This window comes from Mus pahari, chromosome 3, assembly GCF_900095145.1.
Source record: "Mus pahari chromosome 3, PAHARI_EIJ_v1.1, whole genome shotgun sequence".
Taxonomy (NCBI): Eukaryota; Metazoa; Chordata; class Mammalia; order Rodentia; family Muridae; genus Mus; species Mus pahari.
The window spans coordinates 15,772,055-15,785,476 of record NC_034592.1 but is presented as its reverse complement, the minus strand read 5'-3'; the positions used below and the strand labels follow the sequence as shown (position 1 = coordinate 15,785,476).

Genomic DNA, 13,422 nt, shown 5'->3' with positions numbered 1-13,422 from the left:
TTCAAGGGTCTTTGAGGTACTAGACCCAGGCTGTTAACAACCTCTGATCCTGGCCCATCTGTCCCACTACCCTGGAGTGCCCTGCCCACCAGTGACCTATGAGAGGTGTAGTGATCATGAATACAGATGGGACCACCTCCTGTATGTCCTGGGGCTGAGGGTACAATGAGGCTGTTGATCACTGCTACCTTCTAGGTGTGGCACATCTGTCCACAGGACCCCGCCTTACTCAGGCTCCCAGAACTGGCAGCAGTTGGCTTTAGCTCTATCTCCTAGAATAACCATTAACCAAACTTCTTCCCACACTGATTGTTTGAAATCCAGCCAGCTTGTATTCCCCAGAACTATCCAGACTGGAAAAAGAGTCCACTGTGCAGGTAAAATCCTGGCCAGGATCTAGTATACACCATCTTTATTGAAAGCTACCTCAAACCGTGTAACAAAGTAGACATCTAGGACCTGAGAGTGTGGCTCACCATGGGATGCAGGTGACCAGAGGAAAGCTAAGCCTGGTTTGTTTCAGACCTAGCTCAGGAATCCTGAGTATCCACAGCTGCCCATGGCTAGGGGGACAGCATTGCTGGGATGAGGGCATTAATGTGCAGCTTCAAGGTAGCAGGCAGGGCTGAAGGCAGCTCAGGGGCAAAGTGTTTCCCTTCAGTGTGCAAGCCCCCAGGTTGGATCTCCACCGTCGCAGATTAAAACAAAACTAAACATCAATATTTAACTAACAATCGAGGGCAGCATCCCCCAGGCACTCCGAGCAGAGCTGGATTCCCCAGCTTGCCTCAAGAAGGCACATCCATCCATCCTGTTGGGTAGGCGTGGGAGGCCTGAAAGGCCGTCTATTTTGATGCCTCCCTCTTGTCCAACCAATCATGTGCTGGATTGCTATATGACTGTGGGTACACAACATCTCATAGTTTACACTGTCTCTACATCCATTTTCCTGGTTAGACTCCCCTGGTATACTGAGATATTCGAGGGTTAAGCTGGGCTTGGCATGGGGCGGGTCTTAGCTTGGCTGTTAGTTCCTCAGCCGGTTGGCATTCTTTTTTACTGAGGAGAATCGAATCATCTTCAGGCTTCGGGGCTGAGGCTTCCTTTCATCCCAGAGGTACTCTGGGGACAGCACTTTAGATGGTTTGTGCCAGATGAAGTGGCGGTTCAGGTGGCTCTCCTCCTGCCAGGCTGCCATAATGCTGTTAGCTTTGTCTGCCAGAATGGCCATGTGGCAGGCCCGGGTAAACTCATACACTTTGGCCACTCGTCCCCCAAAGAGTGCCCCACCATAATAGAAGTCCCCCTCATTGTCTGCCACAAAGGCAGAGGAAACTTGCCTGCGTTCATAAGGGAATTCCCGGCGAGGTACAGCAAAATAGCCCGGGTGAATGGCAGCCACTAGATCCCCCAAGGTCTCGGGGCCCCATGGGTTACGGAAGACCATATCCACATCGACACAGAAGAGGTAATCCACTTCTTTGTGGGCTCTCTTGGCAATGTGTTTGTTGATGGTCTCCATTCGGCGCATGGAGATCTCCTCCCACCGGGAATAACCCTGGATAGGGATGACAGTGAGGAGCCGACCGGGGCCCAGGGGAACTCTGGGAACGGCTGCAGGATCACTGGTAAAGAGGTAATAGTGTACTTGGTACCCACGCATAAAGAACTCTTCAGCTGTCTCCAGGAAGGGCTGAATGAAGCAGGTGTACCTGGGGATGACAGCTCTGTTAGCCACTGCTGTCCACAACTGCCCGGGTCCCCAGGATGCGCTGAAGCCTGCACACTAGTTTTCCACCTCAGGAAGTCATTGAGTTCTTACCTTGGGGTCCTTATCTGTCAAACTCCCATGATCCTTGTCAGAGTTGGACTCATCTGAAAGCCCTGCTTCCGAGTTTTGGATTAAGATGTAAATTGTTAAAGTCTACACAAATTCTATACCATGAGATACTTCTGGTCCAGGTGTTTATAATTAGCGATACCAGGGATACTTAGTGTGTGACACCCATTTGAGACTGGTCTTTGTCACCCGTGGTACACGTGTCCTGGAGGCTGGCACTAGGCACCTTCCTTGCTCTTTGCTCTGGTTTTTGGTTTTGGTTTTTTTCAAGATGGGTTTTTCTCTGTGTAGCCCTGGCTGTCCTGGAACTCACTCTGTAGACCAGGCTGGCCTCGAACTCAGAGATCCTCCTGCCTCTGCCTCCCAAGTGCTGGGATTAAAGGAGTGCATCACCACCACGTGCCGTCTTATTTTTTTGTGATAGGGCCTTAATGAATCTGGACATCAATAATCCGGCAAAGCTGGCTGGGTGGCAAGGCTCGGTGATGTCCCTGTGTCTGCACCCCTGGTGCTAGGATTCTAGGCATGTGCATTGTGTGTGTCTTTTTTTTCAACATGGATACTGGGGATGGAACACAGGTTTCATGTTTGCATGAAAGCATTTTACTAGCTGGGCTGTCTTCCTCAGTGTCTGACATGCTTCCTTCGTTTTTTTTTTTTTTTTTTTAATTTTATTTATTTATTTATTTATTTATTTATCTATTTATTTATATGTGTGCATGCAGAGGACAGCTGCCAGGAGTTATTTCTCTCCTCCCATCTGGGGACTGAACTGAAGTCACTGGGCTTAGAGGCAAGAGCCTTTACCTTTGGGATAGTTGTTTGGGATTCCTTCGATCTCTATTAATGTTCTGCTCAGAAACTTGACCACTTTATGAACACCCATACTGAACACCAGGAGGACGAAAATAGTTGAGAGGCTACCAGGGGGCAGACACTAAATGCTAGACACTGGGACATCCAGCAGAATCCATCCCTAAAACCAGGGGCTCACCTCACCTATGTGGTCCGTTTTTCACCTGGCCAGTACTTTAAGTTCTAGGGCCCAAACACAGTTCCAGACGGACTTAAAGGAAAGGCCAGGTAGGGACAGGGAGAGGTAGGGAGGACGAAGTCTCTCCCCATACCCTGCTGATCCTTACCTGGGCTTCTCCTTTTCCATGACAGGTGAGGCCTTATATCAGAAAGCTCCCCCACACTCCACAGCACTTGGCCAGGCTGGCTTCTCCCTAGACCATAAGCCCCTGTGGCTCAAGGAGACCAAGTCCCATTCCTGCCTTATCCATTACTCACTTCCCCACGGCAAACACGGTGACTCCAATGGTCAGGTTCAACGGCTGGTACATATTCTTCAGAAGCTCCGGGTCAAAGGTTCCCTCGGAGATGATGGGTGCCAACCACGGGGTAAGTGTCAGCAGCTCTGTGGGTCTGACACAGGGGAGGATCAGGCCATGGAAGCCTGCCTCCCTGTTTGGAAGGCTGGGCAGCATCTTAGCCCTGTTTGCTGGGCCTCGATTTCCCCATGTGAAAGCGGAGATAACAACAGCTTTCTCCAGCTAGGGCTGGGAAGCCTGGGAGTTGGGATGGACACAGAGAGTATCTAGAACAGTGGTTCTCAACCTGTGGGTCATGACCCCCACATGAGTCGCATTCCAGATAGTTACGTTTATGAATCCTAACAGCAGCAAAGTTACAGTTATGAAGTAGCAACAAAATAGTTTTTGGTTGGGGGTCACAACAACATGAGGACTGTATTAAAGGGGTCACAGTATTAGGCAGGTTGAGAACCAGTGCTCTGGGGTCATAAGGTGATAGTACCACAGGTGGCATCCCTTTCTTTCTTTTCTTTCTTCTTCTTCTCTTTTTTTTTTTTTTTTTAAGTTTTTTCGAGACAGGGTTTCTCTGTGTAGCCCTGGCTGTCCTGGAACTCACTCTGTAGATCAGGCTGGCCTCGAACTCAGAAATCTGCCTGCCTCTGCCTCCCGAGTGCTGGGATTAAAGGTGTGCACCACCACGCCCGGCACATGCCCTTTCTAAGTAAGGCATGTTGCACAGTACCACTGTTTACTGTTCCAACCGTGTACAAAGAAGGTAATATATGATCTCAAAAGGTAAAGCTCAGAGCAGATTCAACTGCCTAAGGTCACACAGTCAGTGACAGGTGGAGCCCAGGTCCCCTTTGCTATTGGTCCCTCCACCATCCTCACCATCCCCTGGCTACTCTGGATCTCCTGGGTCCCCTCCCTGCCACTACCAGGTCATTCCCTGATACCTACCCGTGTTCCAGCAGCTTAGGCTGAGGGTACTGTAACCTGTAAACAAGAAGAGCCAGTGTGAGGGAGGCACCTCCCACTCCCGGGGCCAGAGTCCAAGGAGAAAGGGTCTACTTACTGTGTCACAGGCTGGAACAGTTTCTCCTTCCTGAAGGGCAGCTTCATATTGCTGGTGGCAAAGAGAGAGAGGGGGACTTGTCAAGGATACCTTACTGTAAGCATAGACACAAGGGTTAAGAGAAAGAGGCATGGGAGTGGGGGTGGGGGTTTAAGATACACTGGAGAGGCTGCATGTGCACTCAAGGGGGAGTTGCCTCACCTTTTCTTTGAGAAAAGAAAAATCTCTCCCTTATTGAGAAATTTCCGAGTAGGTTAATCAGCTAGCAGCAAGCCCCAGAGATCTACCTGTCTCTACCAACTCAGCATGAAGACGTAAGGGAATCTACACCACCATACCCATAGATTTCATAGCTTTTGGTGATCAAGCTTGCAAGAAAAGCACTTTATTGACTGAGCTCTTTTGATGGTCCTCTTTCAATTATGTTGTGGTGCAAAGCTCACTGGCATGGTGGGGCAACTATTACTTGTGCCATGAATGTTTTTTTGGCAGAGCCATGGTGGCACACAACTTTAATCCCAGCACTCTGGAGGCAGAGAGGCAGCGAGAGGCAGAGAGAGGCAGCGAGAGGCAGAGGCGGGATCTCTGTTGAGTTCGGGGCCAGTATGGTCTACAGAGTGAGTTCCAAAATAGCCAGGGCTACACAGAGAAAATCTTGTCTCTAAAAACCAAAACAAAGCCGGGCCATGGTGGCTCATGCCTTTAATCCCAGCACTCGGGAGGCAGAGGCAGGCGGATTTCTGAGTTCGAGGCCAGCCTGGTCTACAAAGTGAATTCCAGGACAGCCAGGGCTATACAGAGAAACCCTGTCTCGAAAAAAACCAAAAATAAAAATAAAACAAAACGAGAGAGAGAGAGAGAGAGAGAGAGAGAGAGAGAGAGAGAGAGAGAGAGATTTCTTTGTTGTTCTAAAACTTAGATCGATCAAACTGTAGCTCTCTGTGGACCTGCCCATTGAGGCCCTGACACCACTTTGCCTCTACCTCTATGAACTAGTATCTCCTCTTAAAGTAGAACAATGTATAGCCCTGGCTGTCCTGGAATTCACTTTGTAGACCAGGCTGGCCTCGAACTCAGAAATCCGCCTGCCTCTGCCTCCCGAGTGCTGGGATTAAAGGCATGAGCCACCATGGCCCGGCTTTGTTTTGGTTTTTAGAGACAAGATTTTCTCTGTGTAGCGCTGGCTATTTTGGAACTCACTCTGTAGACCATACTAGCCCCGAACTCAATTTTTAAATACTGATCTATTGATTTATTTAGTGATTTACTTAAAGCACTGCTTGAATTGCCTATTTGCCAAGCATGACTTCACTTGCTACAGGATGAGCTGGAGAAATAACCAAACCAAAGTGTCTCTGCCCTTAACTGCCTGCAGACAGTGACATTCGCTTCTGTAAAATCTTGTTTGCTTGCCTGCCTTGCCCTGTGGTTTTAGAGAATAAAATGTGAGTACAAACTGGGTCCCTTTCAGGAGACACCTCTCTTCCACTCTCTTTGGTGTCAGAGTGCTTATTCCAGAAAGGTATTCGGCAATACGATGAGTGCAAAGTATCTGTCCCTTCATGATTTGTCTCTGCTCTTAATGCCATTCTCTAAACTCTATCTACTGTGTCTCTGCTCAGAAAATAAAGGTGTTCTGAGGAGGCAGTCAGAATCAAGTAGAGGATGTCACAACAGGATCCAGCATTCTGTGCATCCCGACAATAATTTCTTTTCTCCTACAAGTCCAGACATGCTTTAGCTACGTTAAATGATGCACAAGAATACCATTCCAAAGAACTGTTTCTAAACAGGTCCACATTCTCCTTTGCCCTATTAACCTTTCCTTTCCACTACCTCTGGTGGGTGACAGGCTAGAAGGGAGGTTAGATGGTTTAAGAACCATTATTTGTTTTTTGTTTTGTTTTTTGTTTTTTGTTTTTTCGGTTTTGGTTTTTTGAGACAGGGTTTCTCTGTATAGTCCTGGCTGTCCTGGAACTTATTCTGTAGACCAGGCTGGCCTCAAACTCAGAAATTTACCTGCCTCTGCCTCCCAAGTGCTGGGATTAAAGGCGTGCACCACCATGCCCAGCCTTTAAGAACCATTATTAAAGTAGGTTTTGAAAAATATAAGCCTACAGAGCTGCACTTCTCCATGGCCTTTGTATCATCATTTCCTGCCTCCAGCTTCCTGCCTGACTTCCCCTTCGTGATGGGCTATGATGGACACATATAAGCCAAGAAACTCTTTTCTCCCACACCACTTTTGGCTGTGACATTTTGTTACAGGAATAGAAACCTAAGTGGAACAGTGTGGTGGTTTGAATAAGGATGGTCCTCATCAGGTCATACAGGTGTGGCCTTGTTAGAGGTTTCAAGGTTCCAGCCCAGCCCCAGCCTCTCTCTCTCTGCTGCCTGTAGATCACGATGTAGCTCTCAGCATCATACCTGCTTGTATGCTGCCATGCTCCCCATCATGATGACAATGAACTAACTTCTGAAGCTGCAAGTAGGCCCTCAGTTAAATGCTTTCTTTTATAAGAGTTGCCTTGGTCATGGTGTCTCTTCACAGCAACAGAACAGTGACTAAGACAGGCAGACAGCCTGAGCTACATAAGATCCTGTATAGGAACTGAAGAGATGGCTCAGTGGTTAAGAGAATTGGCTGCTCTTGAGAGGACTTGGTTTTAATTCCCAGTACCTGCATGGTGGCTCACCAATCACCAACAACTCCAGTTCCAGGGCATCCGACACCCTCTTCTGGCCTCTGGTGGCACTAGGCACATGGTACATAGACATGTAGACACTTAAGCACATTAAAAAATAATAATAGCCAGCTGGTGGTGCCATATGCCTTTAATCCTAGCAATCAGAAGGCAAAGACCTTGATTTTTGTGAGTTCAAGATCAGCTAGGTCTACAGAGTGAGTTCTAGGACAGCCAGAACTACACAGAGAAATTCTGTCTAAAACAACAACAACAACAACAACAACAACAACAATAATAATAATAGCCAGGTGTGATAATACATACTACCTTTAATCCCAGGTAATAATAAATAAATAATAAATAATAAATTCAAGGTCAGCTTGGTTGTCCCCATCTCAAAAAAATAAAACAACAACAAAACAAAGCAAAACAAAACAAAAAATAAGAGCCCAAAATATATAGACAAACCTCTATCTCTCAGCATACAGTGCCCTCTATCTCTCAGCATACAGTGCCCTCTATCTCTCAGCATACAGTGCCCTCTATCTCTCAGCATACAGTGNTCTATCTCTCAGCATACAGTGCCCTCTATCTCTCAGCATACAGTGCCCTCTATCTCTCAGCATACAGTGCCCTCTATCTCTCAGCATACAGTGCCTGTACTAGCCTGGACACCTGCCAACAAGAAACCATCAACAAACTCAGCACATGTGGCTCCTTGATCACAGGCCAGAACTGTGGGATCCTGTTATAAACACCTGGACAAGGATCATTCTGTTTTTAATAAAATGTGTCATGCCGGGTGGTGATGTGCACACCTTCAATCCCAGCACTCGGGAGGCAGAGGCAGGTGGATTTCTGAATTTGAAGCCAGCCTGGTCTACAAAGCAAGTTCCAGGACAGCCAGGGCTACACAGAGAAACTGTATCTCAGAAAAATCAATCTATTAATCAATCAATCACCCATGTTATAAAATAGCCAATAATTCAGATGCTTAATTTTTCTTTAGCTATTATGAAACACAAAAGATCTTTTCCCTTGGCTATCAAACAGGTTCACCAAATGGGGAAGGCCTTTTTAGCCCAATGCCACTCAGTTCCCTGCATCCACACAAAATGGAGCAAGAGTTTCCTTCCTAACAGGACTCTTTACTGACCACCTTCTAAGTACCAGAACATCAGGCGCCTCACAGCATCAGCCCAGGAGGGGCATGTCTACCCTCCCATCTAACACACAGCAAGCAACAAGGGAGACCTGGAGCTGTGTAACATGTCTAAAGCAGGCTGAGCACAGCAGGACAGTAGAAGGCTGGAATCTCCGGTTCTCAGCATGAGTCTATGGCGGCTCTAAGTAGCACTGCTCGGAGCCATACGTCAAGGCTACAGGTTCCCTTAGACAACATCAACCTCAAAGATTTCCTGTCTCTCCAAATATGGTCACCCCACACTGTCCCCAAATCCTCTTATCCAATACTTACAAGAACTCTGGGCAGGGGAGGTAATAGGGTATGTAGGAGACCAGCAGCCAGTCCTTGATATACTTCCTAGAAAGGAAAACACCTGTTAAATGCTATACTGCCTTAAAGGATGGCATCACTTGTGCACTTCATCAGGAGCAATGACCTTCATTTGGGAAAAAGTCCTGTCATTCCATGGTTGTTGACTGAAGAGTAAGGATCCATATCTAGCATAGGGCCTAGTGTGTAGCTGTCTTTTTGTCCACATAGTTAGTCACTCATGATATGGATAGGTCCTTGAAGCATGACTTCCCACAGACAAACAGTAAGGAGACATGCAGTTGCCTTAACTCCCCACAAGGCCAATAGGGGTTACTTTAGGAACATGAACAAGGTTTCTTATCAACATGGTTTGAAAGACAGTTTAGGCAGAAAACATGGCAAATAAAAGGCTGGGAAAAACCAAATCATGGCAAAACGCAAAGGCCAAAACCAGTTAGCCTGCCTGAGGCTGGAGGATCCTGAGCCTCGAGGGTTGATGGGTCCTGAGAAACTGGTTGAGTATCACATTAAGGAGGCAGGAGAACTGAGAAGGGCATGGAAGAGATTCCAAGGAGCAACTCACCACAGGACCCAGAGACCTGTGCCAGCAAGCAGGAAGAACACCAGGCCCCGGGCCAGTCTTGGGCGGGTCATCACTGGGTGCTGAATAGAAACTGGGCACTTTCAGAGACCCCCTAGGACCTTAGGTCTGTCAGGCTCTAGGCCTACCTCACTTGAGGTCTTAGAAACACCTGCAAAGAAATGGTCCAATTATTTCCCTCCTTCAGCTGGCCTGGAGCTCAGTGGCAGCTAGGATGTCACCCCCAGGCAGTGGTCTATGTCTAGGCTCTGTCCATTCATCAACAAAGTGATAAAGGACCACCTAGCAATGGACTGGGACAGCATTCCCCAGTGACTTCAGTTCATGGACGCAAACACTTAATTTCCTAAAGCTATTTCTGGCCACCTAGGAGAGGTGGGGCCTGAGCTTTGAGACACAGGCAGCCGGTGCTTCAGCAATCTGGCTCAAAAACCTTTTGCTTGGTGGTTCTTCACCACCAAAGGGTCGGGGGAAGACGAGATAACGCTACAGGCCACAGAGAGTGTGGTAAGCCTGAAATCGGAAAAAGTTCCCAGAGTCCTGGAGGTTAGGGCTCTGCGCGCTCTGTTCTGGCAAACCTGTTCCCTCTCTTGCCCTCTGGGACCCCAGTTTCCCTTCCCAACTCACCATTCCCACCTCACTAGCCTCAAGCTCCATCTTGAGAACTGTGAAGCAGATGCCGAACTCAGACCCAAACCCTGCAGGTCCAAGATGGGACTAAATTCCAGAAGCTGGGGCTGCAGAGGAGTACCTGAACTTTGTCTGGCTTGTTCTGGCACTGGGATGTCCTCCTCCTCCTCCTCCTCAGTGGCTGCGGTGGGGTACGGTGCAAGGACCCAGTCGGGTAGGGCAGGGCAGATGAGACTGTCTTTGGAATTATAGAACCACTCCCTTTGAGCTGACCAAGCTTTAGGACGGAAGTAGGAGCAAACCTCAGCCCAGAAAACAGGAACTGGGCTCTTTCCCAGAGCACAACTCCCCAGCCCAGCCCAGCACACAGCAGGATTCCTGGTCTCTGGGGCGGAGCAAAGTAAGTCTGGGAGTGGGCAAGTACCTAGCGATCTGGAAGCCACCTGAGTCCCACCCATCCATGCCTTCAGCCTTGCCCTGCCTGTGCTTGAACCTTGTCAGTAACTTCTCTGTTCTTCTAAATCCCAGTCTGCAGAACATCCAGCTCCTAGGCAGGGATCGTAGGTCTCCCAACACAGGCTGAGATGTGAGATATGATTTTGGAGAAAAACTTTCAGGGAGTCAAGGAGAGGGAGAACCAGAGTCTCTGAATCTGGCCAAGGCCCTGTCTCTTCTCAGTCTGAAAAAACAGAGTTTTTAGCTTGGCTAATGTGCACCAAAGCTGCTTGCAGAGCTTCTCCCTTCCCCCTGCTGCTTGAAGAATTTTCCCTTTCCCTGCCAATGTAAACAAGTTCAAGACCACCTGGCCCCTTCCCCATCTGGAGGGACTGACTAGCTGTCATGATGACCACAGCTGCCAGAGCAAGGTTAGCTGCTCTCAAGAATTAGCCATGGGCTGGAGAGATGGCTCAGCGGTTAAGAGCACCGACTGTTCTTCCGAAGGTCCAGAGTTCAAATCCCAGCAACCACGTGGTGGCTCACAACCATCCTTAATGAGATCTGACACCCTCTTCTGGAATGTCTGAAGACAGCTATAATGTACTTACATCAATCAATCAATCTTAAAAAAAAAAAAGAGAGAATTAGCCATAACAAAATATAACAGTACTTGGGACCCCTGCCTCAGTTTGAATTCTAAGATAAACCGACCTTGCTGACAAAGTTTCTGGCACATCAATAACTGACCACTAAAATTAAAACTATACTGTTGCTTGCTAGCCAATAGTAATATAGCTGTGTAACCCCCCTTCAAAAGAGTATAAGAAGCTGTACTTTTGACAATCATGGTTGACTCTCCCTGTGAGGCCGAGCAACCCCACGTGCACGTCGGAATAAAAACCTCTTGCCATTGCAGCGATCTGTCATCAAGCTGTGTTTCTGGGGGTCGTGTTCTCAACACTTGGGCCCCTGGGGTCCAACAGTTGGAGGCCCCAGCAAGATTGTGCGCCCCCAGACCCACAATTGGCAAAGAGATGGGAGGTACGCTTGAGCAGGTCTGTGTTAGTTTCTGTTTCATGTTGTCTGCGTCCACTGTATCTGTTAAGTCCTGGAAGGGGACAACTGGTTTTCAGGTTTCAGGTTTGGTTTTGGACTGGTCTCAGGTTTTGGGGTCCTCTAGGAGACCCCATCCAGGTTACTGTTGTGATGGGCAGACGTGTCGGATGTCATGGGCCAAAGGACGCTGGAGGTCGCACTGGAGTCACGCTGGGAGGTTGGATCAGAACCGGTCCTTCTCAACCCAGCAGCTGCTAGGGTTCAGCAATTGCCTGGTACAAACAGTGTCAGGCTTCTCTGGAAATCGAGTGTAGGGTGCCCTGTGTTGTCTTGTTATCTTACTTGTTTCCTGTGGTGTAGTTGTGACACTTTATTTGGACGAGATGATGGAACAGACCCCTTCCACTCTCCTGACTATTACCCTTGACCACTGGATGGATGTAAAAGAAAGGGCTCACAATTTGTCTGTTGAAGTTAAAAAGTGGCAGGCTCTGTGCTTCGGAGTGGCCCTCCTATCAGACCGGACGGCCACCAGAGGGCTCCTTCCTCCTAGACAAGACAGAGGAAGTTAAAGAGAGGATCTTTCTGGGACCAGGGGGACACCCCGACCAGGTTCCCTATATGGTTGTCTGGGAGGATTTGGTTTTGTCGCCCCCTGCGTGGCTTTGCCCTTTTGTTTCACGTTCAGATCCAGGTCTGGCGAGAGTGTGTGCCGTGAAAACTGAGACGGAAAAGAAGACCGTTCTGTCCTCCGGAGATGCAGACCTACTTCTTTTGGATCCTCCACCTTATCCTCCTGCTCAGCCCTTGTGCTAGCCCCGCAGGGAAGGGCACCTGCCCCAGAGCTCACGGCGCCCCTGGCTGCATGGCAGGCTCTCCAAGAGCCAGAGGTTTCTTCCACCCAGCCCCCCAGTACAGGGTTCAGCGGCGGGGACACGGAGCAGGCGGGCGGAGACCCCTGATTCCCCTATTTTACCCCTCCAGGCCTATGGTCTCGCAGATGACCAAGGAAACCAACTGGCCTTTTTCCTCGGCTGATCTCTATAACACCCCCTTCTCTGAAAGCCCTCGGGCTCTGACCCCCTTCTCTGAAAGCCCCCAGCTCTGACTAATCTTTTGGATTCTCTTCTCTTCTCCCACCAACCTACTTGGGATGACTGCCAACTCTTCACAATAGAGGAAAGACAGCGAATTATCCTTGAGGCTAGAAAAAACATACCTGGAACGGGTGGGAGACCCCCTCTTCTGCCTAATGAGATAGATGCTGGGTTCCCCCTTATTAGGCCTTCGTGGAATTACAACACTCGTGTAGGTAGGGAACACCTGAGAATCACCAGACAGATGGTGGCTTTCCAAGGGGTAGCACGGCGCCCTACCAATCTGGCGGAGTTAAGGGAAACGGTTCAGGGCTTGACGGAATCCCCTTCAGCATTCCTTGAGCACCTGGTGGAGGCATTCTGTCAGTTTATGCCCTATGACCCTACAACAGAAGAACATAAGGCTACCATTGCTGTGGCCTTTATTGACCAGTCAACCAAGGATATTAAGAAGAAGCTTGCAAAAGTTAGAAGGGTTACAGGGTAAGTCATGGAGGAGCTTGTGCAAATAGCTGAGAGAGTGTTCTATAACGGAGAGACAGAAGAAGAAAAAGAAGAGAGAAGACAGAAAGAGCAGGAAGCTAGAGAGCTGAAAAGAGGCTAAAGGCAAGAAAGGAATCTTCATAAATCCTGGCCACCGTGGCGAGGGGAGCTAGAGCCTCGAGAATTTGGGAAGGTGGTACCTGACAACGGAAGAGAGCCCCTGGCTAAGGCAGTGTGCATACTGCAAAGAAAAAGGACATTGGGAAGGAGAATGTCCTAGTAAGCCAAGAAGAAGAGAGCCCTGCACTCCAAGGTGTTGGCGGAGCAGGAAGAAGATAGTGACTAGTGGGGACGGGGTTCGGATCCCCTCCCCGAACCTAGGGTAACTCTCAAAGTGGAGGGGAAGCCCACCTGTTTTTCGGTGGACATAGGAGCACAACACTTGGTCTTGCTACAAACTGATGGACCTATGTCCTCCAAAAGCTCTTGGGTCTAAGGGGCTACTGGGAGTAAGCAACATCCATGGACCTGGGTGTGAGCGGGGTATCCCACTCGGTCCTCGTAGTGCCTGAATGCCTCTACCCATTGTTGGGATGAGATCGTCTCACCAAATTGGGAGTTCAAATTCACTTCCTCCCCAAAGGGCCTGTGGTTAAAGGACAAAAAGGAGAGTCTTTGCAACTTCTTTTTTTTTTTTTTTT

General features: G+C 48.7%; 1 protein-coding gene across 2 annotated transcripts in view; it reads right to left on the bottom strand.

Annotated features, from left to right (window-relative positions):
* Window positions 1–397: 397 nt before the first annotated feature.
* Gbgt1 (globoside alpha-1,3-N-acetylgalactosaminyltransferase 1 (FORS blood group)) overlaps window positions 398–13,422 on the bottom strand; it is a 21,821-nt gene continuing 8,796 nt past the window's right edge. The window contains exons 1-7 of one of the 2 annotated variants that reach the window (XM_021194784.2): window positions 9,769–9,933; window positions 9,000–9,168; window positions 8,396–8,461; window positions 4,232–4,282; window positions 4,117–4,152; window positions 3,134–3,268; window positions 398–1,712 (exon numbers count right to left, since the gene is read on the bottom strand). In XM_021194784.2, coding sequence (XP_021050443.1) covers window positions 1,028–1,712; window positions 3,134–3,268; window positions 4,117–4,152; window positions 4,232–4,282; window positions 8,396–8,461; window positions 9,000–9,070 — 1,044 coding nt within the window. In that variant the 5' untranslated portion in view covers window positions 9,071–9,168; window positions 9,769–9,933 and the 3' untranslated portion in view covers window positions 398–1,027. Of the gene's footprint in view, window positions 1,713–3,133; window positions 3,269–4,116; window positions 4,153–4,231; window positions 4,283–8,395; window positions 8,462–8,999; window positions 9,169–9,768; window positions 9,934–13,422 lie in introns of those variants that run through there. The other variant, XM_029536633.1, reaches the window with a different exon arrangement.